The following is a 26,262-nucleotide window of genomic DNA, read 5'->3' as shown; positions in this document are numbered from 1 at the left end:
TTTGAATTGTGATCTGAGATAATATTTTAAAATTTGAAAAACAAATACTGAATCATCATTGATTATTTCTACATGTTTATATTTATTATATGTTTTTACTATTACTGTACTATTATAATATATACATAATATTTATTTACAATAACAGTGTTATATCAATAACAACCCTTTCTTAACATACAACATATTTCTCACTTCTTTGAAGTTTTGAAATCTGAAATGTGGCATGTAAAGTTTCAATTGAATTGACAGTACAGTATTCCATGCTAAATAAGTCCTTGTTTGATTTAACCACTTCACAATTTATTTGAGCACACATACAGTAACTTATACAGTACAGTGCATTCATGATTTTATTTGTTGATATACATAGAACACATTCTTTAATTGGTGAACTAATTTGCATATAACAGCAGATGCAGCCACACAGCTTGGCTGTGCTGCTGCAGCTCAGTAGAAGTCAAGCAGCCAAGGAGTAAGGATCATTGTTTTGTTGTTTCACCATTTTGTGAATCTGTATGCATAGGATACCTGTGATACCTATGTGCAGTGATGTAATATGTCCATGAATACTTAGTTTTACTTGAACTTATCTTACCAATTGTGGTCATGCTACAGAATTTGGATTTACATTACAAGGATTATTATTATGAACGTAAAGGTAATATTGTTTGTACAGTGCTTGTAGTATTATTTGAATTAATCTGTGTAAACTAACAAACAAACATAATAGTACCAACATAACTTTAATTATACCATGCATTTCAGATTAAGTATCATTATCTACACAGTGGCGTAACGGCTATGAGTGCTCACTGGCTAAACCCAGGGGCCCCGGAGTTTATGGGGACCCCTGAGCAATGCCCAGAGGAAAAAACAGGCATTAACATATTATGTAGAAAAAACACCCCAAGTCCTCCAGCGTTGGAGGGCCACTTAGGTTTCCTAAACCAGGGGCCTCAGGCCTCTGTCTTATGCCAATGTATCTCAATTAGATTAAATGAGGTGGGATGGGCCTCCTCCCGTCTTCTTGCATTCTGGAAAATGTCCTTGCACTCTGTTGCATCTGTTTCCAATTGTTTATTGACTGTATATTTTCAAATCTGGCGTTGTAATTTTCCAAGTCTTTGTTTTGAAGTCGTTTATACGGTAAACAGTAATCGGTCTTCTTGCTTTCTATTATATCTGCTTTTTCTTTTACAGTATCAACATTAACAAATCCAGATTTTCTCTTTTGACCGTCCATTGCACGAAATATTAAAAATTATACGTTTTTAAGCTATAGTGCATAAACAGTGTCATGACATCCTGGTAATTACAGACAAATTAAATTGACTTAGACCTGTACACTGCCAAGCTATACTAAGTAGGAACTTAGTAAAGTCTTAAAATCCAGATATTAGACCACACATTTTAATTAACCAACAACTGGTACACTGCTTAGATATTAAATCAATTCAAGGTAACTTTTATGTTTGTTTTAATATTATAATATACAAATAGAGCTTATTTCCAATACATAGCAAATACAACAGTATACCATATCCTTTAAGAATAATATATCAAATATAATGTAATATATTTAGCACTAGGTTCTTGTTCTTGACTGTTTATTAGGCTGCTTAGACGGCTTCAAGTAGTATTTCTTGAAGACGTTGTAATCGTCTGTTGAGTAGGTTTGAGTCTGTTCCTGGGTTACTGCGATTTAATAGATTAACAGCATTGCGATATTCCAACTCTGTGTACACTGCACCTTGTTCTACTATCCCATTTAGAATATCCTGAAAAATAAAATTTAAAAATTAGAGGGCTATCCCTGCTACCATTTTATTTATTTTTATTATAATGGGGGTGGTCCATCCAGCCGAAGCTGATCATTAAGGATCATTAAGGATCATTAAGCTGATCATTAAGGATCATTAAGCTGATCATTAAGGATCATTAAGCTGATCATTAAGGATCATTAAGCTGATCATTAAGGATCATTAAGCTGATCATTAAGGATCATTAAGCTGATCATTAAGGATCATTAAGCTGATCATTAAGGATCATTAAGCTGATCATTAAGGATCATTAAGCTGATCATTAAGGATCATTAAGCTGATCATTAAGGATCATTAAGCTGATCATTAAGGATCATTAAGCTGATCATTAAGGATCATTAAGCTGATCATTAAGGATCATTAAGCTGATCATTAAGGATCATTAAGCTGATCATTAAGGATCATTAAGCTGATCATTAAGGATCCTTAAGCTGATCATTAAGGATCATTAAGCTGATCATTAAGGATCATTAAGCTGATCATTAAGGATCATTAAGCTGATCATTAAGGATCATTAAGCTGATCATTAAGGATCATTAAGCTGATCATTAAGGATCATTAAGCTGATCATTAAGGATCATTAAGCTGATCATTAAGGATCATTAAGCTGATCATTAAGGATCATTAAGCTGATCATTAAGGATCCTTAAGCTGATCATTAAGGATCATTAAGCTGATCATTAAGGATCATTAAGCTGATCATTAAGGATCATTAAGCTGATCATTAAGGATCATTAAGCTGATCATTAAGGATCATTAAGCTGATCATTAAGGATCATTAAGCTGATCATTAAGGATCATTAAGCTGATCATTAAGGATCATTAAGCTGATCATTAAGGATCATTAAGCTGATCATTAAGGATCATTAAGCTGATCATTAAGGATCATTAAGCTGATCATTAAGGATCATTAAGCTGATCATTAAGGATCATTAAGCTGATCATTAAGGATCATTAAGCTGATCATTAAGGATCATTAAGCTGATCATTAAGGATCATTAAGCTGATCATTAAGGATCATTAAGCTGATCATTAAGGATCATTAAGCTGATCATTAAGGATCATTAAGCTGATCATTAAGGATCATTAAGGATCATTAAGCTGATCATTAAGGATCATTAAGCTGATCATTAAGGATCATTAAGGATCATTAAGCTGATCATTAAGGATCATTAAGCTGATCATTAAGGATCATTAAGCTGATCATTAAGGATCATTAAGCTGATCATTAAGGATCATTAAGCTGATCATTAAGGATCATTAAGGATCATTAAGGATCATTAAGCTGATCATTAAGCTGATCATTAAGGATCATTAAGCTGATCATTAAGGATCATTAAGCTGATCATTAAGGATCATTAAGCTGATCATTAAGGATCATTAAGCTGATCATTAAGGATCATTAAGCTGATCATTAAGGATCATTAAGCTGATCATTAAGGATCATTAAGCTGATCATTAAGGATCATTAAGCTGATCATTAAGGATCATTAAGCTGATCATTAAGGATCATTAAGCTGATCATTAAGGATCATTAAGCTGATCATTAAGGATCATTAAGCTGATCATTAAGGATCATTAAGCTGATCATTAAGGATCATTAAGCTGATCATTAAGGATCATTAAGCTGATCATTAAGGATCATTAAGCTGATCATTAAGGATCATTAAGCTGATCATTAAGGATCATTAAGCTGATCATTAAGGATCATTAAGCTGATCATTAAGGATCATTAAGCTGATCATTAAGGATCAGTAAGCTGATCATTAAGGATCATTAAGCTGATCATTAAGGATCATTAAGCTGATCATTAAGGATCATTAAGCTGATCATTAAGGATCATTAAGCTGATCATTAAGGATCATTAAGCTGATCATTAAGGATCATTAAGCTGATCATTAAGGATCATTAAGCTGATCATTAAGGATCATTAAGCTGATCATTAAGGATCATTAAGCTGATCATTAAGGATCATTAAGCTGATCATTAAGGATCATTAAGCTGATCATTAAGGATCATTAAGCTGATCATTAAGGATCATTAAGCTGATCATTAAGGATCATTAAGCTGATCATTAAGGATCATTAAGCTGATCATTAAGGATCATTAAGCTGATCATTAAGCTGATCATTAAGGATCATTAAGCTGATCATTAAGGATCATTAAGCTGATCATTAAGGATCATTAAGGATCATTAAGCTGATCATTAAGGATCATTAAGGATCATTAAGCTGATCATTAAGGATCATTAAGCTGATCATTAAGGATCATTAAGCTGATCATTAAGGATCCTCAGAAATTATGGTGATTGTGTGTTTGTTTGTTCTTCCTGTATAGTATCGAAAATGAAATCAAATCCAATAAAGTTTTAACATTTACACTTTTAGGCACATTTTTGAACATATGCATGTCAAATAGGTATAAGGCATGACACTTACATCACTAGATTTGTACATCAATTCATAGTACTGTTTGGCTCGTTCCAAGTCTGCTTCTCTAGACATGGTGATGTTGGTTAGGCTTAGTTGTAGTACAAAGATATTGCGAATCCTGAAAAGTATTGAAAATAGCTTTTAATAGTAGAAATCTGTACTCAATATTTTATGTATCTAGTGGCATTTTGCTGGGGTTCTTCACTCTTCTTCTGTAGTCCTCAATAGTGTTGAAAATAATTATATGTATGAAAATAACTATATGTATGAAAATAACTATATGTATGAAAATAATTATGTTTCTAAACATCCTTACATCTTCTTTAATGATATTAAATCTGTTACAATACTTATATTGTTTTTGTATGTCTATAAAGAACATTAGTAACTTTTGTATTTTATCCATCCACTAGAAACTATGGTAGACCAGACTTTTTTTAGCCCTCAATCAATCTTTCTAAATGACATTTCTAATATACTCACATCTTCTTAATGCCATTGTCATTAATTCTCTTAATGTACTGAGTTCCATTGATGAGAATGAATGAAATCAGGTGACCCAGCCCTTCAAAGATATACTTGAACTTGTGAGGTTGCAGCGCCACCATCAGGGCCTCTTCTATGCTTGTTAGATCCTTGTTAAGTGTTACTACATTCTGGTCTGGGTCAACACTGTCCACACTTGTGTGATAACTAGACTGTTGACAAGAAATGCAAAAAATGTGGTTATGTCTCATTGCTTAATTTCAACATTAATATTTCACATTCTATCCTTACCATAAAAATGATGAAACACTTAATTTTTTTTTTAAATTCTATTGTATAGGTTTTTTTTATTGCATAGGTTTTTCTTTCATTCATTTTTTTCCTCCAATTTTTTATTTGGAGACAAGTACTTTCATGTATTAAAAGAGTTTTTTCCGGAATAAAAAAAGATTGTATTGTATTTTAATTTTATTTTATTTCTTTATTCTGACATAAAATCATAGGATAAAAACACAATAAAGTGCTGAGACGGCAAACTTATTTCCATTGTGGAATATAATATCCCTAATATATATATATTGTAATATAGCTTTAAAATGACTTCATGTTTTACCTGCTTAACAACAGGAATCAAGAAGTAGAAACAGTGTAGTCTAACTTCAAGATGTAACACCAACAAACACATCTGAGCCATGTCTTGAAACTCCTTAGCTTGGCTTATTAGGTTTTGTAACGTAATACCATCAACCTCTGGTATCTCCTAAAAATTAATACAAGTTGCAACATACATAATTACTAAATCATTTCCAACAAAGACACAAGACAATTATTTAACAACAATTTTACTTTCAATTTAATTTTGAAGAGTCTGAACTCAACTGTAATTTTTCTTACAATATTTCAGTAATTTAAATCAACAATAAAACCTTACCAAGGAGGACACTCCAGAGATTGCCAATGTATTATCGCCACTTGAGGGCAGCAGTCGACCTGCAAATGATCTTATCCTCTCTGAAAACCATTCCTAAAAAAAACAAAACAAATGTACTAACAAAAATATACAGTATATGTAATAAACAGATTACATTTTATTTTAATTTATTTGGCTTCTTCCATTGGGGTTCTTTTATAAAATAAATACTATAAGATTATTATGTTAAAAAATACCGAGATCAGTCCATACATACACTAACTTATAATTAACTTTGTAGTTAATATACTTACTAGACTTTCATGTAGGTTAGCCAGAAGCCTGAGGTCACTGACATCTAATAAGACTTCATGATGTTGTAGTAATTTATCTCCCAAGTTTGTGACAAGTAAATCAGACTCCTGCAAAACATTGTAAGAAAAATATTTAGATATTATATTAGTTGGAGCTAGATTTTTAGCATTTATACAGAAATTAAATTGCAGCTCCAAATATTGATCAGTTATTTTGTTTGTGCTCAAGAAATTTCCAAACCTTTTCATTTCTTTCCCTAACATCTTCAATTGTCTCCACATCACTTTCTCTGACATCTTTTCTCCGATGTTCTTGTAAGTTTGTCCAGTTTGGTAGTGATCGTAAACATCGGCTTATGTCTTCGTCTTTCACCCATGTGGCACTAACCATTCTTTTCTCTTCTGTTTCTGGTTGGACAATTCCTAAAAGAAAACCATCATATTATGCATTGATATTTATTTCCCTTTCAAGCACGCCACAATAAGTAAACTTGTAGCATTGTAAAACTGAGAAGAAATGAAACAGCGACAAACGCAAAACAAGCAAAAAAGCTTTTTTGAGTGAGTGAGTGGCCGAGCGGTTAAGACAGTGGAACCGTAATTACGTAGCCATAACATCGGCAGGGGTTCGAGGCTCACTCACTCCATGGTTCTGGTGGTAGAACGAGTCTTCTCGGATAAGGACTATAAACCGTAGGTCCAGTGAACACAACTAGCTCGTGTGCACTTTAAAGAACCTAGTACATCTTTCGAGACGAGTAGGGGGTTACCCCGGTGTATTAGTACATCACAGCCACTGATCACCAACTGAGCCCTCTGGGAGACCAGTCTTTGACTGAAGAGGTTACCCAGTATAAATATATATTTCAATTAAATTCAATCAATTTTACAACTAGTGGTGCCCTAAAAAAGAAGTGTGCCTCTTACTGTCAATAAAAAAACTGATCTTTCTGTCCTTTTTGGATTTCTACAAACGAACCACACTTTACTTACCTCTATACATAGCATGGCAAGTGTCTTTATATTCCTTAAGAATCTTACAGATCATATTCAGGAACTGATCTGCATAATCTGGTAAATATGTCATCATGTCTTTGAGCTCTGACACTGCCTTCTCCATGGCTACTGTAGTCTGCAGTAGAGGTTGTGGAGCTCCTGCTGCCTTCTGTGCAGAGAAATCAGTTAATGCTTTGTCCGAATCTCCTCCTTTAGTAGCCGTTTGAATGTCCTTGTCAATTTCTTGCTGAATATGGTTCAGGAAAATGTGATGTATGTAATCACTGACAAATATACGTAAGCTACACTGCCCTCTGCAATGAAAGAAACAAACAGTTAAAAAAAATTCTCACTTGGAATTGACCAACTGTTAATTTTAGTACTCGCATTTCATGCAAGTTGCCTATGGTTAATATTCCTCTATAAATATATCATCTTTCTAATATTGGTAATAGGGTTTATGGGTAATGTACTTACCCGCTGTCAAGGTTCATAGCGCCCTCAATGTCATGTATGAACTGACTAAGTGGTCTGTAAACTTGAATGACATTTTTAACGCTAGGCTTACAAACCATTTGCATTTGTTCACACTCCTCTTCCACTTTTAAATTACCATCCTGAAAGAAATTTAGGTTTTTCTTGTTTAAAAAATATTATTACATTTCAAAAATGTTGTATAAAGCTCTGTTTACACTATCAAAAAGTGTGATGTGCCCAAATATGGTAGTGATATGACATCATCATGTCCATATATGGGCACACCACATTTTTTGTCACATAAAGTTTGATAGTGTAGACACAGCTTAAAGGAGTGAATTTTACCCTTCTTCACAGTCTAGGCTCTAGACAGTGATTTGACCTAAAATTCTGAAATAAAAACATTTGGCACACATGGCGTGTCATAACTATATATTACTTATTAAGCTGTAATCTAGTTCTAATAACTTGTGGCAAGTCTACCTTTTGGAACCCAATGGTAAAATTGTAGTTAACCTTAACAGGCTTCAAACCTGCTTTATTTTTTATTTTCCAAACTCAAGGTTCAAAGTGGTACAACTTACTGCTCCATAAAATTCTCTCTTTTGTTCCCGCATGTAATTGTTCATACTTATGGCATGTGATGACGATTCAAACAGAAATAACACTTGTCGTTTTGGTCTCAGCATCTTTCTCTTGGCAAAAAATGCACCAATGTCACTACTGAAAGTATATCAAAGTATCAACGATTATTTTAGGTGTGAAACAATAACATTTAGGAGCATGTGACCGTATTCACCATTCACACTTAGGCTAAGGGAATCCCTTACCTTTAAATTAAAAAAATCTCATATCTAAGTGAATAAAATTTAAGAGAAATACAGTACTAATATTTATTGAGTTAAGTGAAATACTTAATGTTTAAGGGAAATATCTCACTTAAGTCTGATTGGTGAATACGGCCACTGATATTCAATTCTGACATGAATCAACTTACCTTGTATTTTCTGAGAAAGTATCAGCTTGAGTTTCCACTGTAGCATTCTTCATGTCTAAGTAACTACTCAAATGTAACTGAAGCTGTTTATATAAAAATAATAACACAATTCTTTACTTTTAAACACCAATAACAGGTCAAATATTTAAAATATAACATATGAACATAATTCAAATCATTTTGTTATTAATACATTTAAATTGAGAAAAGTTAAATTTAAAAAAAAAATAATAATTTAATGAAAAGATAGCTACAAAAGGCTCAGAAAACACCAGTTTTGCAAACACAAGAAAAAATAACATGAAAAGAGGTTTGCTACAAAATTATAATCAAAATTATATTCATTGATTTTGAAGATGTAGGGCATCTGACTATAAATGAGTATAATAGAAAAAAACAATAATTGAGTGACTCACAACTGACTGAATCTGTGACCAAATGTCATCCATTGTGTACATCTCATTGTCTGAAAAACCAGCCTAAAATTAAAGAGAAACGATAACACTTTATTGCAATTATCTTTATATAAATCAAGGCCATAGCGAGAGGTTAAAAACAGATGAGGCAAAGATACTTTAAATATAATTATTAATATAAAATATGATGATCTGTGCTGGGGAATTGGGGTGGGTAGTGAAAATTTCAGATGAAGCGCTCGTTCATCTGCCTCATGCTGGCTACGGTGTTATAAAAGTATCAAACATGGTGTTGTATATTTTAATAATAATGATGCTATGAAATACCTTTAATCTATTAATAGATCCCAGTATTGACATGTGAGCTACTGCCACTGAGTGGAAGCGATCAAACAGAAGTTCCAAGAGTTCTAGTAATAGCTTGGGTTGATTCATCAACACAATACTCTCACCTCTTTGCTTAGCACTGTCAAAATAAACCAAATGTTTAGTTTATTCTTTATTTCTCCATCGTTTAATTTATTAACACCTTGTATTTGTCTTTGTAAAAAACATTATTTAATAAACAAAAATAGCAAACAATTTCACATCAATGAGAATATATATATGAAAAAAAACAAATGTTAGTATGAGTTAGATTACCATTAATACTAAAAAGGATTATCTCCAACAACCACAGAAATTTATAAATTACAATAAAACAGGTAGGAATAACAATTGATAAGATAGTTTGTTAGACATACAAAGAAATCACTGTCAATGAGTTTGAATGTTACTGTATACAAACCATAACATCACATATCTTGAGGTGAAAACAGGAGTACAGTACAAAGAGATCAGAAGATGTAACTATTATAAAGCTCTGTCTACACTATCAAACTTTATGTGACAAAAGAATTTGATGCCCATATATGGACATGATGATATCATATCATTACCATATTTGGGCACATCACACTTTTTTTGTTTTGTCAAACTATTTTGATAGTGTAAACAGAACATATTTTGAGAAGATTTCGATTTGATCTTTTTACACATTTTCAATTGAATTGATCACTTTATTTCAAAATAAATATTCCATATATACAACAAAAATGTGTTGCATTTCTATATTTGTTTTATTTTTTCTAAAATTATTCACTGAATATTCTGCTATTAGACAGTGGCGTAACAGCTATGAGCGCTCACTGGCTAAACTCAGAGGCCCAGAGCAAAAGGGGCCTCAGAGCATGAGCAGCCCCAATGCAAACCACTCAGCATTGGGGGCCGGGCCCCTTAAGGAGCCTATTCCCTCTGATATGCCACTGCTATATCTTTTACTATTTAAATTACTGTACTGTAAATAAACCCAACAATTTTAATTGATAAATAATAAGAATATACTGTAGTCTGACAAATACAAATACTGTTTAAAACATTTCTTGTAAATATTGGCTATTGATAGATTACACACATAATCTGCTTAAACCCATTCATGCATTTACACCAAACTAATCCTGAACCCCACACATTTTGGATATATTCATAAAGAAATATACAATCACATGCAGAAGGAACACCTTAGTAATGTGTATAAAATAATAACATGTGCCTCACCTCCTAAAAGTATAATTTGTAAAGAAATATCTTTGAGGAAAAATGGAAATTTAGAATATAAATAAAATAATACAATTACAACCATGAATGTTTTACAATTAATAATGATATTGTTCAAGGGCAATCAGTTGATAATGATAATAATGATTTGAATTAGAAAGATGATTTGAATTAATGATGTTAATGAATTAGGATAATGAATAAATGATATGGTGGAATCATTCACTAATAACATAAACACAATTTGTAGTAATATTAATAGTTACTTACTTTTCGGCAACTTCAGACGTCGCCCTCTGTACAATCTTGGTGAGCTCATGGTTCATCCGTGACTTTATTTGCTAGGTAGAAAACAAACATTTAATTATATACCAATAATTTTTTGGAAAATTAAAATCCTTTTTTTTTCACATTTTTTTTGGTGATACTGTTTTTTGTAAAAAATATAAGATTTTAAAATATACTATCATAGGGAAATAATGTATACATGCTGCTGACCACTGTTCATGTGGACAATAAATTGTCATACATTTATTTAACGATTATACCACATGAGTTTATAGGTATGGAAAGCAAATGGGCAATGCAATGTTCAGATTTTGAACAGAAACCACATGGGACCAATAGACAGTTTTTATCTATCTATCTATCTAATCTATCATGCAGTTTAATTGCTTTTGGGAACTCTGTGCTTTATGGTATGATAGTTACCTCCACAGTATCTGGTATTTTTTTCAGTAATGCTAGAGACTCAACTAACACTGACATAAAATGTTCACTGTCGTCTTCAGGTTTAGAGTTCAAATCCTCTGTGATTTTATCATCGATCACGTCATCTTCAGTAGATGGTACCTCCAAACCACCACGCTTCCCTGTACAAACAAATTTAAACTCTGTAGTTTATTAAGAATATGGTAAGGTAATGAATTCCACGTGTTTATGATATGTATATTGAAGAAAGAAGCTCTACTGAAGGTATTAAACTAAGGTAAGCATGTGGGAATAAGCAAAGTTAAATTTGTCTACTGTCTATTTATATAATTTGTAAATTGGGATTTAATGTTTTTTAAGAACTTACTCAACTGGAACTTTTTTAAGCGTTTACTTCCACCATGTGTGACTTTCATAAGAGTGGGTTTATGTGGTTGAGCAGGTGATGACATCAGATCACCTGACAGACGAGCAGAACCGCCTCGCTGTAGTGTTGTACGGAAATTGGTGGCGCTTTTCACATATAAATGGACATGAAGCTCATCTATTAAAGAATGATGCAGTTCCTAAAATAAAATTTAAGATAAGCATATGAAATAAGTGTACACTTGTTTACTTATTAAACTTACAAAAAGTCACCACCTATCTGACAGGACTGTGATTAATGTACTATTGGTAATCCTTGGCTATGTGCCTAAAGACTTTCAACCTTTTTTTTAACACAATGCGTCACATGTCTATGCATCTGTCGAATCTAAAATTCATTCTGTACATGCTCAGAAACATATTAGCATGCACAGAAGACTGAATAGCTATGTAGTTGAATGAGGCCCTCTAAATTATTACCTCTTTCTTGTCTTGCATCTCCATTCGTAAGTCCCGTAAAGCCTCAACACCTGCTAGGTCTCCCTCTAGTGATGAAACTAAAAAAAGATAGAAATACTAGAAATTATGGACGTTTGCACCTGGTACTGTCATGAACTATAACATTAACAACTGCTACAACTTATCAAACACATTTATAGCATGTAATTTTATTTGACTTACCAGTTTCTGTGGCAAGCTCTGTTGCATGTAGATAATACTTCTTTGAGATAAAAGAATCCAGCTTCTGAGGTGCATTCTTAACTTTTTCTCTAAAAACAAATAAAATTAATTACATAATAATCAATTTTCAAATTAATTCTTCATTATTTTTCAGGATAACTTGATGTAGTACAACATGTGTGTCTCATCATGAAAGTTCTTGTTGAACATAGATGTATAACATGCCAACTGTATCATAGCATGGTACTATTAATTTATAAGTCCATGATCAGAGCTCCCACTCAAACCCTGCCTTCCTCCCCAAGACACTTTCTAATGAGACTTACAAGTTATCGAGCATGCTAAGTATACGCTTCTGTTCAACACCTTCTAACCACAATCGTCTTAGCTCATCTCGTTTGCAATGCAGAAGTTCTTTACACGATGTCAAATCCTCTTTTACCTGCCGCATTTTTTCACGGGAGGTTTTGATACGAGCAGATATACTGCTGTAGGATTGGATGGTTTTCGTCAAGGTTTCATAATTATCTGAAGTGAATATAAACAAATTTGTCATTCAAAAGAAAAAAGCTAAATATCGATGAAAACTGGGTTAATCCTAAATTGGAGTGAATGTATACTGCCAGTGTCTGAGTGAATGAAAGGCAATGGTACAATATATTGTTTCTTACCATTAATTAGAGTGTCTAGTTTTTGATCACACTCCCGGTATGCCTTTTCAATCTTTGCTTTCTCTACTTCTCTCTGCTGTTGATCCTCACTAAAAATAGTAAAAATACCATTACAATGAAAATAAGAGTAAACATTGACTAAAAATAGAACGAACTGTAGAGTATGAAGTTTTACTAAAAATATGATGAAATGTAGAAGTTTTACCTTGCTGACAGAGTCCGAATAACTGACATCAACAAGCTTGTCCCAGACTGAAAGAAATCGTAAAATTTGATACTGAACACAGTAAAATATCATAGCTGGCTGAATAGTCAGTTTTCTATAACACAATATAATGGTATTTTATTGAGCAAATAGTATACAAAGAATATAGAAGCCAGTGAAGTATATTTACAATATAAAAACTACACTATATCAAAATGTTGATTGTTGTTTTTTGAGATTTTAAGAAATGAAAAATTAAAATAAAAATTTGATTTGATATAAAACACAAACACTGCACTAAAAAATAAAGAAAACCTAAAAAAATCACCAAAACAGGAGGTGAGGGCACACACAAAATCATGCAGATAGAAACCGGAAGAACAGGGTCGTTGAATTCTCTTGAAAGGTCTACAAAGGTCACTACTCCTTTATGAACACTGAATTCAATTAGCTAATGCACTATAATTGTTCTGGACAACATATTAAACACATTCTTCTTTAATAACAGTGTTCAATCTTAAATAAAACTGTCACCGATCGTGTTCACCCATCATAAATAAAATCATGGATTGTTCGTTAAACTTACCAGAGACCTGAGACCTAAGAATGATGCCTTGTCATATTGAAACAACATATCAGACAACGCAGAACTCCTTCGTCTTCCCACCCGTATCCCACTGTACATACTAATGGCGGTTTGAACGCTTGACGCGCCAGACATCGCTGACGTCTGCCTGTACAAGCGTGTCTTATTCGAATACATTTTAGACAAGTATTTCAAATGCGAATCAAAAAAGATAAAATTGTATAGCACAGTACAACAACAAAACCAGAAAACCAAGCAGATAAAATTGTAAAAGAAATCCTCTTCCACTTGATAAGTCCGTTAATTATGTTCAATCCATTTCCACTAATTTGTTGAGTTGCCAGCGATTTCACGATTTTCGCAAATTTTCAAAAGAATTACCACAAAGATTGACAAAACTTTAATCATATCATTAGTAACATCATCATATATATATATTCCAGTATTTAATCAAAAGTTATTCTAAAATTTAAAGAATTTCCACAAGGACAAAATGAACTCCCTGTACTCCGGTACTTAAAGCAAAGCACACACTAGAAAACCACAGCCAGTTACTACTGCTAGACTAGTATATACAGTATCAAAGACTAGGTCAATATCAAAGACTGTTCTCAGTACCATCCCCTAGAGTGTTGTGTCAAATTGTGTTTCCCGTTTCTACTGAGTCACAACTTCCTAACATATACCCCCTGAAATGATCATGATGTATAAAAAAATGAAATCTATTTTTAACTATTGGCATGGAAACACAGATTTCAATTAATTTTTTTTTAAACATAGATGTCATGTACAGTTGTTTTAATGTTTCTGAACATTCATCATTGTATTGAACTTTTTAGTAATGTTTTGTCTACTCTTTCTTTTGTAATCTATATTAGTTGATTAGGTCTAGTACTAGTAGTATCCTAGTAGGCCCTCTACTAGTTAGGTTTCTAACTTTTTTTAAAGTTTCTTAAAGTTAATCTAGCCTATACATACAATTATTCAATTGAATACAAATTAAATTTATTTTAAACTTTGCAAGTGCAAATAGACACATATATAGACGGACGTTGCAGACTTTGTGACGCTTACAGTTTCATTATTTTGCATTTCAACGACAATCTTCGGTACAGGAAGTAGAGGGTAGGCCACCGTCTAATCTGTCTGACTAATCTGACATCCACTTCCCAGTCCACTCCCACCACCTCATCATTCATTGATTGCTGAGCCTAGCAATTTGCTAGTAAAAAAAAATACACATACACACCTTAATTGATCACAATAGTATTTTATATGATTAATTAACTTACCGGTTCATGCGCCTTCCTATATCCATCATTTGAATCACTCCCTGAAGATGTCATTTTAATATACTTTTTTATTTATTTGGGTCCAACCTTTTTCTATTTTTTATTCATTTTTGTTATTTATTTTGTACTAAAGAGCGCCACCTACAGTTACAAAATAAAATATAAGAATTAAAACAACATGGAGTCGTCAGAAGCCGAGACAGTTTCGCACAATGGACAAAATTCAGAGGGTCTTGACGATAAATTACAGTCTATAAACCCAAAAGAAGATAATGCAGAAGGTAGAGAAATTAGTGCAGACTCTTTTGATCAAAGGTAATGTACAATGCAGTTTTCTACTGGGAGAAAATATATGTATACGTTAGGCCTCGTTCCGTTGGGAGAGCTAGGCTAGCCATCAGCAGTTTGTACAGCACGAGGCCAGCGCGCATGGCATAAAAAATGTGTTGGCGGCGGTATACAAAATTATTATTATAAGACAGATTGTCATGCCGAGAGGGCATAGCCCTAGAGGGTGTAATTTTTGTGGCGAATTCTATTTAAGTGAACTAAACAAGCCTACATTTTATTTTTGATTCTGGTTGCTCTTTTTTATTTTTTTTGTGTGTTTTATTTTTTTCTGCTGTACGTTTCTGTATGTGTGCTGCATGCCTGCTTTATATTCATTTTAAATAATATATTTTAATTTTAGTTCAGTTGATGTTATGATTTATTTTTGCAGGTTCAGTGCCCCATCATTTCAGAGAGGGCCACCTCCAAGGTTCTCCGGTCCACCACCTAACATGAGATCACCTCCACCAAACTATGGACCTCACTCAAGGGGAGGTGGTATGCCAAGAATGCCTCCACCCTTTGGGAGACCCCCATTCGACAGGCCTCCTATGCCATTCAACATGCCTCCTCCTTTAGGGGTAAGCTTTATTAATTTCCTTTTATTATAAACAAAAAAAAAACAAAATACATAAAAAAAAACCACATTTTATTTATTGATTCAAAGATTCACATTTTATTCTCATCCATTTCTGGAAATTCCATTGCTTGCATTAAAAATTACAAAATAACAATTGAAACTACATTACTATAAACATATTTGATATTCTTTAAGAAATTGATATCCGCGTCTGCTTTTGCGACCTTCTTGTTAAGTTTCTCAAACTGTCTAAGGTCCTGCTTGGTTACTGTACTAAACTGTCTAAGGTCCTGCTTGGTTACTGTATTATATAAAAACAATAAAAAGCATTAACTATTTATAGTATATTTCACTTATAATTTTCATTGTTTGAAACTTTTGTTAAAACGTTTATTGTAAAATACACACAGCAGGTAAATTATTAATTTTAATTTATTTTTCAGCGTCCTCCATTTGTAACTCCAGGTGGAATGCCACCTCCATTAATGCCACCTGGGATGGGCCAAGGACCGCTCCCTATACCTGCCACCACTACGCCAGCTCAAGCTCAAACAACAGCAGCAACAGCAACTACAACAGTCCCTCCTAATCCCACAGTACTGGATCCTAACCAAGATTTCTGGGTTGAAACTAAAACACCAGAAGGAAAGGTATCACCTTTTATCAGTATTTGTGTACATATATGTTTTTATACAGTGAAATTTCAAGATTAAGCAATTAAGAAAATAAAAAGCAAATTTAAAAATGGGAGATGTTATAGAAATAAAAGAAAAATAAAATAACAATGAATACATTTTAATAATAAGTATTTGAAAGAAAATATGAATCAATGAGGAATAAATATAATTTCTTTAAAATGTCTTATGTTTAGATAAAAATTGTAAATTTCATATCCACAAATATTTTTGTTTCATAATTCTAATTTTGTTTTCTTATGACACCAGATATACTATTACCATGCCAAGACACGAGAATCAAAATGGTCAAAACCTGATAATGTTAAAGTTGTTCAGCAAAGTGAGTTGCAGGCTGCCGCAGCTGCAGTTGCTGTTGCAGCAGCTCAATCTGGAAATGTGGTTGCAAAACAATCCAATCAAGAGGCAGCAAATACAGAAAATGTGGAAACTCAGGGTAAAATAATAATATAATGTATACATCAGCAGTGTAATAGTATGTGATCCATATTGTAAATATTTTTGTACATTCATTTTGTTATTATTATAGTTATGAATTTATATTAGAAACAATAAAGAGTAACCAAAGATGTACTGTAATTATGCTTGTTCTTCAAAGCTTTCTTAAGCAAGGAAGAAATATTTAACTAAATCATAATTTTAACGTTTCTAACATACTCTAATTATACTATGGCACTAAAACACACCGTTTGCCCATTGTATTGTTCATTCACACACTATATCCTTTTATTTATTATTATTATGTTTGTTAAATCATGTTGTGTTATATTATTTCAGAAAAGCCCAATTCAAACCAGTCAGCTGTGTCAGACAATCAACAGGAGCCTGTCACAAGTGTACCTAGCCAACAGCCCCAGCAGGAAAGCCATAAGGCTGGCAACCAACAAGCCTCAAACATGCCACCAATTAGGCCTCTACTTCCACTACCTGGCCAAGGACATATGATGCCGCATGGACCAATGGGTCTTCTTCCCCCTCCCATGGGTATGCATTTACCCCCTCACCTGTCAGGAATGCCACATATGCCAATGCCCGGTAAGGAAATTAATTTTTAAAAATTAAGAATGCAATTGATATTGAAAAGAATACTACCAAAAAGATAATTACAAACGTACAATTATAAGTGCAGAAGAGAATGAACAAAATATATAGAGTATGACACTATTAAATGAAAGAACATACATATGTATATTGTAGAAGCCAGCATATGCTTTTAATTAGTAGATTGAGTAATAAGACAGCGGTTTATATAGTATTTTCAACCAGGTACTAATTTACAGCTGAGTAGACTGGAAGTTGTCTGCAATTGAACCCAGGTCTCTCTGTATGACAGTCAAGTGTCCTAACGACTTGACTACCCTATATTTATGTATGGTTATAGTAAATGATTAAATTTTAATTATTATTTTAAAATACTTAACCTCTTGCAGGTATGATGCCAATGCGGATGCCAGGACACATGTTCCCACCCGGTCTTCCAATGGTACCTCCTAACATGATATCAATGGGGCCACCAGGAACAGGCGGATTACCAAATATGAGTGACTGGTCTGAACATCATGCTAGAGATGGCAGAGTTTATTATTACAACAAACGAACTATGGAATCAACTTGGGAAAAACCCAAAGAATTGATAGATCAAGAAAATAAGTCAGGTAATTAGGCTTACATTAGCTTTAAGAATGTACTTTTAAAAACATGATCAATTTTGTAGGGCTCACATTAGATTTATGAAAACGGTTTTGGTTTGAAGAAGTCATGTTTCGCTAAATATGGATCTATGATATAATAGAAGACAAGAATGTAATGTCTAAATTTATTTAATATTTCAACAGACAACAAAGAGGAGAACGATGTAATGGCTAAAGAAAACAATATGGAGAAACAAAATGAAGAGAGAATGGAAGTTGATAAAAATGATGAGGCAGAAAAGAAGGATAAAGAAGATAAAAAAGAAGAGGAAAAAGAGGTATAAATCTGTCAATAATCTAATTTTTAAATCTTTTTCTGTCCATAAATATCATAATCTGATTTTCAATTTATTTTGTGTAATAAAATGTTGCAACTTCCAAATATAATTATTTCAATGCATTTTGATATGATTTTGTGATGAAATATAATATTTCTAATTATAGGCTGAGGATAAAGAGGAAGAGATGACCGAAGAAGAAAAGGCAGCTGAGAAAGCTAAACCAATCGCCACTAAACCTGTCCCTGGTACTCCATGGTAAGCTAAACCAATCGCCACTAAACCTGTCCCTGGTACTCCATGGTAAGCTAAACCAATCGCCACTAAACCTGTCCCTGGTACTCCATGGTAAGCTAAACCAATCGCCACTAAACCTGTCCCTGGTACTCCATGGTAAGCTAAACCAATCGCCACTAAACCTGTCCCTGGTACTCCATGGTAAGCTAAACCAATCGCCACTAAACCTGTCCTTGGTACTCCCAAGGTAAGCTAAACCAATTGCCACTAAACCTGTCCATGGTAACAAAACTGTTCTTTCGTTTTTCTGCCTCTAAACTTTAAACTAATTTTCTAATATTTTTTAATATCAAATAGGTCAAAATACTAAATAACAAAATGAAATAAACATTGTACCGATATTAACCTTACTTGAAATCTTTGGTTTTTTTTAGGTGTATTGTTTGGACAGGCGATGGGAAGGTATTCTTTTTCAACCCAAGTACAAGACTTTCTCTTTGGGATCGACCAGATGAATTGGTTGGACGTGCTGATGTCGATAGAATGGTCTTAGCTCCTCCCCCAGACCAAGAAAAGGAAACAGAAAATAGTAAGTTATCCAATTTTATTAAAAGAATTGTCTTTTTAAATAATAAAGTTGTTTAACCTTTAATCAGAATATGTCGGTTGATTGCACTCATATTTTGTCATTTTTAAAAACGTAGCTGCTCAGAAAAAGAAAATGGAAGAAGATACAAATGTTGAGGAACAGCCAAAAGCAAAAAAAAAGAAGAAAGAAAAACCAGAAAAAGAATCAAATGTTGAGAAGGAGGCTTCGATTGAAGCTGAAGTAAAAGCTGCAAGAGAACGTGCTATTGTGCCGCTAGACATACGCATGAAACAGTTCAAGGATATGCTTTTGGAACGATCGGTAAATTTATTGATACTTCTTGAGCACTGAGATAATTCACTGTGGACTTTACTAATCAATATTTCATTTATCTAGCCAGAAATTTTTTACTTGCTTGGAATTTTAAGGCGCTTGTGGAAAAACCAAACGAAACCAATTCATAAACCTAAAACAAACAACTACCAAAACTTGACAAAAACCTATTTATACTAGGCTATTGACTTGAATAGAGAGAAAAATTGTTAACTGTTTTTTTTCGGGGATATCCATTTGGCTTAGCTTAGGAACCTTTGTGCTAAAAAATAATCGTTTTGTTATTAAAATTATAACTGTATGGCTCGTTCATTGAATTACTGTGATAACATAATACTCAACATAAAACAAATACAAATTTGTCTTGCATTTTCACTCAATTGTCTTATGTTTTTACAGGTTTCTGCATTTTCTACCTGGGAAAAGGAGCTTCATAAGATAGTGTTCGACCCACGCTACCTTCTTCTAAGCCCAAAAGAAAGAAAACAAGTTTTTGAAAAGTATGTCAAGTCTAGAGCAGATGAAGAAAGGAAGGAGAAAGCACAAAAAGTAAAGCAACACAAAGATGAGTACAGGGCATTGATGGAGGAAGCTAAACTTGTCCCCAAGTATGTTTGTTTCTATGTCTACTTTTCTTCTACTTATATTGTCCCCCCCCCCCTCCCCCCAAAAAAAACATCTCCCAATGTGTCTTTTGATTGTCTTGGTAAATATATATTCTTAGAAAGTTTACATGGTGAAATCAATATTAGTGATATCAAATCATATTGATCAAAACATCAAGAAACTCAACAATTCTTTACAAAACTAAACATACGTAGTGTACCGCAAACTTATATCAACATATAAATATAAAAGTTGGTATTATCAAATTATTATTTTTAAGGTCAACATTTAGCGATTTTGCTCAGAAATTTGGAAAGGACCAAAGGTTTAAGAACATTGAGAAGATGCGTGAACGTGAGGGCGTCTTTAACGAGTACATGATTGAAGTCCGCAAACAAGTTAAACAGCAAAGCCAGACAAAGTTGGAGAAGGTAGACCAAATTTATTACCAGGGTGTGAGGAGTGAAAGTGTCTGTAAGAGAGGTTGACTGTTTCTCAAAATAGTACTCGACAAATTTACAACCAACAATGTTGGTGTTATCTTAGCTTGTTCTGGCACTGTAAGCTACTGAACTAAAATGTATAACCAATTAAAAACTAACATTTGCTATGAACATGTTACCTATTACTTTTTAAGAATTTTGATAACATTTAAAAATTGTCGAGAAAAAAAAGATTATAAATTATTTCTGATGTAGAAAGAAATTCATACTAAAATTTTAATAAAATATTTTGTTTGATAAACATTTTGGGAAACAAGCAGAAATGGCTGTATAACGGCTTAGTCATTAGAATATTTGACTAAGCTATTTTCAGTATCAGAGATACTGCATGCAATACAACATACCTTCATTTCTGACAACCTACGTATGGCGAGAAAGGAATCATTTTACTGAAATTTATTTTAATATACAGTGGAAATTTGGACCACCTTTAAAAACATCCCAAAGAACATAACTGTTCAATACTTATTTGTTGTTAATAAAGATACAGTGCTTAATTCAGTATCATCTTGTAGAATTTTGATCAATTTCAATTATTTTCCCCATAATGATCTATATATTAGTTTCCACTGTATACAGGCATGAAATTGTGTTTATCTTTTTCAATAATTCTATATAAAATTCACTCAACTCCATCTGTGATTTAGCGCTGGACCAGAGAAACATAATATAACAAATTTATAGTGATAATAATTCTGGAGGACACATTTATTTTTTTGTTATTCATGGACTTTACCACGGATATAATCTGGTGTAAACAAATTTATGTTTAATAAGCTAACCGGCCTTGTTCTTTTTAATACTAAGAATGTAGTGTTTACAGTGCGCCTCAGGAGTTCTAAGCAGACCAGAGCTCAAATCTTGAGAACCCCTTGCAAGGTGCATTAAGAGAAAAGGAAAGGAGCAAAGCATTGTGGGTGATATAAATCTTCTACAGCCTCATTGGCCAGACAACTCTGGTACAAAAATGTTCTATATCTATCATTTTGAGCAGGTGATGTTGTGGTTAAACACAGACAGAGAGTTTAGCTCTTTTCTAGTTTTTTAGAAGGTGTGTATGAGTTACTTAGGCTTGGGTCTGTCAACAGAGTTCCTTTCTGCTTAAGTAAGAAAACAAATTCACATGCCTCTTCAAATTTAAGTCCTACTCAATTAAGTATTCAATTTCAATTGAAAAGAAAATCAGTTCTTTATTCAGCATAAAAATTAGAACGAGGCTTGTGAATATTTTTCATACTTAACACTTTCTATTGGAGCTGAATGACCTCTGAATGACCTCTTTGTATCCAGAAAATAAGTTTGTTTTCTTCATGGATCTCTTAGTAGTGAGTAATACCAGGAATGACGTGCGATAGTACGTTGGAATTATTCCATACGATTGGGTGGCTTTGGATGTGGTGTGTGTGTGTTATTTAGTATGTAGATGTAGAAACAGGTTTTTCAAACACCTTCTAATTAAAAAAAACATAATATAAAATAGATGACAGGGCTACCACTGGATCTTAATGGTTTATATAAAACCTATAATAAAAATTTAATTAACTCCTTGGTATCAAACTAAATCAAAGCATAAAAACATAGTTAGGTGTGTGAAGTACATTTAGGTAAGTATCATACTTTATATTTCTTCAAGACACCCCTGTACATAAATGGAACAGCCTTTCAACATTTTATTTCTAGTTTAAGATCACTAGTTAATGTAGCTATTGAAAATAAAAACATATCTGCACTATTATTTACTCTTTTTTTTCCCCCATTTTCTTTCCAGCTAAAAGCTGATTTTGTTGCGCTTCTTGAGGAGCAAGATGACATCACAAACAAGTCACGCTGGAGCAAAATTAAAGAGTATTTGAACTCTGACCCCCGTTACAAGGCAGTTGACAGCAGTTCACAACGGGAGGTCTGGTTTAAACAGTATCAAGATACGATGGATAAGGTAAACTATTTTCGGTAGTCTATTATTTTTCTGTTTGACTTGAATGACAATTTGAATTAACATAAGTGACTAATTAATGACATTCAAATGGAAGACAAACTAATTAACACACAAATTAACACAAGATAACATTGACAGCTGTCAACCAATTTAAGAATTTGCATATTAAAATTATTTTTTTCCAATCTAATTTTTAATAATAGTAGTATGAAATTGTTTTAAAATCATTATTTTCCCAATTTCATTGTAATATATTAATTGGAACAAATATTTTTACTTGAACCTAATAAGATCCTATTACTATTGTATTATTATTATAATACATCACTCTATTATTTGTTTTAATTAAGTTGGTTGTGGAGATTAAAACCTCTAATCACTATCACCTGTGGCTGATTAATAATTGATCTTCTTTCAATGTTGTAAATTTATTTATAGGTCACTTTAAATTGTTCAATAATTAATTACAAAATTGCCACAAGCTTCATGCTTCATCAATTTGTATCAGTTATGAGTCTAATCTAACAAATTATAATATTGACCAAGAGTATTCATACAGTTTAGTATAGCTGTCAAGATTGCATTACATCAATGAACACATTGTCTTAAAAATGTTTCACTTTTTACAGCAAGCAAACAAAGCGCATGAGAAACAAAAACGTGCCGAGGCTAGCATCCGCCAACGTGAAAAGGAAGTACAGATGGCTCGTAGTGAACAACTGAAGGAGCTTGATCGAGAAAGGGACCAGTACAAGAAAGATGAGGCTATACAGCATTTTAAAGCTCTACTGGCAGATCTGGTAAGTGTGTAAACCTCTGTCTATACTATCAAACTGGTATTATTTTGTAACTTTTTTCCGTATAACAGTAACAAAAAAAAGACCAAAATATACTAAATCAAGAATTTGCATAGTATACTATATAAATAGATACATAAACTGGAGATGTTACATTTTTCAGGTGCGGGATGCAGATGCTTCTTGGCGCGAGACCAGAAAGCAGCTAAAGAAAGATCACCGATACGAGTTGGCACGATTACTGGAAAGAGATGAGAAAGAGAAGTTGTTCAACGAGCATGTTAACAGTTTACTACAGAGAAGACGTGACAAGTTCCGTCGTCTGCTTGATGAAACATCAGGGGTAGGTCACCAATGAGGTCATTCAGGTCATTGAGGTTGAAATCAACAGTGGTTGCATGAAATGACAGTTGTGATATAATATATATAATGCAACATTTATATAGCGATATTTCGTGAAGATCAGAGTGCTGAGGACTGTTACACCTTTTCAACAACATTCTTCTCCCCTAAGAGTACCGTCATCTCATCGGCAGCCAACTACGGCGCCATTACGTCTGTCCGTGAGAGTGACTCGGTGTCAACATTGATAGTGGTGAAGTGGTAAAGTGTAGTGCTGAAAAAATTGTCAAAGTTGATAGCGGTAAAGTGATAGTGGTGGTGAAATTGTCAATAGCCGTGGTGATGGTGGTAGAATTGATAAGATGGTCATGGCCACAAAAATTAAAATAACCAACTTTTTTATGCATTTTCTTTATTTATATTTTATTTATTTTGTTTATAGGTTACATTAACCTCATCCTGGAAAGAAGTAAAACGAAAAATCAAAGAAGATAAGCGCTATACCAAGTTTTATGTTAGTGATCGAGTAAGTCAAACATCATGGTTTTTTTTTTCTCTGTAAAAATTGTACACATTTTAGCCTCTGGCTACCATGTATGATTTTAATTGTTGAATAAATCAATTAATATGCCTTGAATAAATATGCTGGATGTTTAAATAATAATTTAAACAGATGGCATAATAAGGGCTGTTGGAGCTTCTAGTCAATGCTACTTGTTTGATAGTAATTCAAGACCCATCTGTACACTACACATGTATGCAAGTCCTTTACAAAATCAATATTATGTTTTGTATTTAGATGAAAGAACATGAGTTCTATGATTATCTAAAGGAGAGATATAACACAGCTAAGGCAGATTTTAAAGTTTTAATGAAGGAAACAAAATCAATCACTCACAAGTAAGTTGAGAATATACAAGTACTTAGTATACTTTAGATGCACCAGAACAGCGGTGCTTACTGTGGCCTCTTTCTCACCTGAGTTCTGTATTGTTAAAGAGATCTAGCAACCAAATGCTCCTGAATATTCCAAGGAGAAAACTTACCGTGGGACTTATGCTCTAGACAACAGATTCAAGTCACTACTCAAACCTCAATCTCACTCACTTTTGTACTGACATGAGTATGATCATTGGAATTTGGTTATCACTTTTTTTCAGATCTAAAAAGTTGCTGGAAGAATCAGACCAGCATCTCTATGATATTGAAAAAGTTTTATCAAAGGACAAACGCTACACATGCTTAGAATGTATCGAGGATGAACGCAAGGATATCTTGATTGATTATATCAACGAATTGTATCGGAAAGGGCCACCCCCTCCCCCAACGGCATCAGAACCTACCCGTAAACCTGTCATGAAGTAACAGATTCTGATGACATCTGTAAGGGCCACCCCCTCCCCCAACGGCATCAGAACCTACACGTAAACATGTCATGAAGTAATAGATTCTGATGAAATCTGTAAGGGCCACCCCCTCCCCCAACGGCATCAGAACCTACCCGTAAACCTGTCATGAAGTAATAGATTCTGATGAAATCTGTAAGGGGCCCCCCTCCCCCAATGGCATCAGAACCTACCCATAAACCTGTCATGAAGTAATAGATTCTGATGAAATCTGTAAGGGCGCCGTCCCCCCCCCCCTCTCCCCCTCCCCCAACGGCATCAGAACCTACCCGTAAACCTGTCATGAAGTAATAGATTCTGATGAAATCTGTAAGGGCCACCCCCATTTTTCACGGATTCAATGTCAGTTGCATCAGTTCCGATGTTATACCCCATAATTTTTTTTTAAATTAACCTCTCTGGTTGGAGCTAACGGGTTAGTAATTTTTTTTTTTTTTATGTCAATTAGTGAATGGGGGTAATTTATTATTAATTAAATAATGCTAATATAAGAATTTGTGTATTTTGATGAATATCATTTTAGAACTGTAAAATTTGTTTCAAATAATAGATGTAATCTTTTGTTGAATGCTATCTGAAAATCAATGTTTTGTGTCCTGATGTTTTTTAATTACATTTTTTCTACATTTTCTGCACATATGACTAAATTAATGCAAATTAATTATTTACAGTATTCTAGACACATCAAACAGTTTAATATAAAGGAAACAATATGTACACACTTTTTTTTTATTCAGCTACCTTCCTAAATGATTCTGAATGTTTTTTTAATTATTATATGTAACTACGCTTTGTTTTTAACTCGGTGTCAAACAAGATCCCATGAATTAAGATAGTGGTAAATATTCTTTAAATATAATTTGTAATTTTAATCAAATTCTTTCTTATTTTTTGTATTGCGAAATAAATTTGTCTTTTATGAAATTATTGACATAGTAACGTAGTGGTTTAATGTTGACGCTTGTTTGTTTGTTAACATG

The 26,262-nt window shown here is 33.2% G+C and overlaps 2 protein-coding genes across 2 annotated transcripts; one reads left to right on the top strand and one right to left on the bottom strand.

Moving 5' to 3' along the window:
- Window positions 1–1,463: 1,463 nt before the first annotated feature.
- On the bottom strand, window positions 1,464–15,112 carry LOC144838443 (exocyst complex component 4-like). Its single transcript, XM_078693804.1, has 22 exons — window positions 14,960–15,112; window positions 13,082–13,128; window positions 12,877–12,965; window positions 12,532–12,733; window positions 12,206–12,294; window positions 12,005–12,081; window positions 11,526–11,724; window positions 11,159–11,319; window positions 10,718–10,788; window positions 9,179–9,317; window positions 8,852–8,914; window positions 8,436–8,518; window positions 8,023–8,161; window positions 7,439–7,578; window positions 6,959–7,275; window positions 6,207–6,388; window positions 5,966–6,073; window positions 5,673–5,765; window positions 5,355–5,501; window positions 4,739–4,953; window positions 4,262–4,373; window positions 1,464–1,781 (listed from the first exon to the last, which is right to left on the bottom strand). Exons 1-22 carry the CDS (start codon window positions 15,011–15,013, stop codon window positions 1,623–1,625), a joined length of 2,886 nt encoding a protein of 961 aa, XP_078549930.1. The 5' UTR covers window positions 15,014–15,112; the 3' UTR covers window positions 1,464–1,622.
- LOC144838442 (transcription elongation regulator 1-like) lies at window positions 15,093–26,235 on the top strand. Its single transcript, XM_078693803.1, has 18 exons — window positions 15,093–15,274; window positions 15,681–15,870; window positions 16,313–16,519; window positions 16,814–17,000; window positions 17,342–17,599; window positions 17,995–18,219; window positions 18,400–18,533; window positions 18,700–18,791; window positions 19,205–19,359; window positions 19,475–19,680; window positions 20,092–20,300; window positions 20,579–20,729; window positions 22,570–22,737; window positions 23,367–23,537; window positions 23,698–23,877; window positions 24,319–24,402; window positions 24,676–24,776; window positions 25,037–26,235. Exons 1-18 carry the CDS (start codon window positions 15,138–15,140, stop codon window positions 25,239–25,241), a joined length of 3,060 nt encoding a protein of 1,019 aa, XP_078549929.1. The 5' UTR covers window positions 15,093–15,137; the 3' UTR covers window positions 25,242–26,235.
- Window positions 26,236–26,262: the final 27 nt, after the last annotated feature.

This window comes from Antedon bifida, chromosome 3 (assembly GCF_963402885.1).
Source record: "Antedon bifida chromosome 3, ecAntBifi1.1, whole genome shotgun sequence".
Lineage (NCBI taxonomy): Eukaryota > Metazoa > Echinodermata > Crinoidea > Comatulida > Antedonidae > Antedon > Antedon bifida.
The sequence above is the reverse complement of the archived record's forward strand: the minus strand, read 5'-3'. Positions and strand labels throughout refer to the sequence as shown.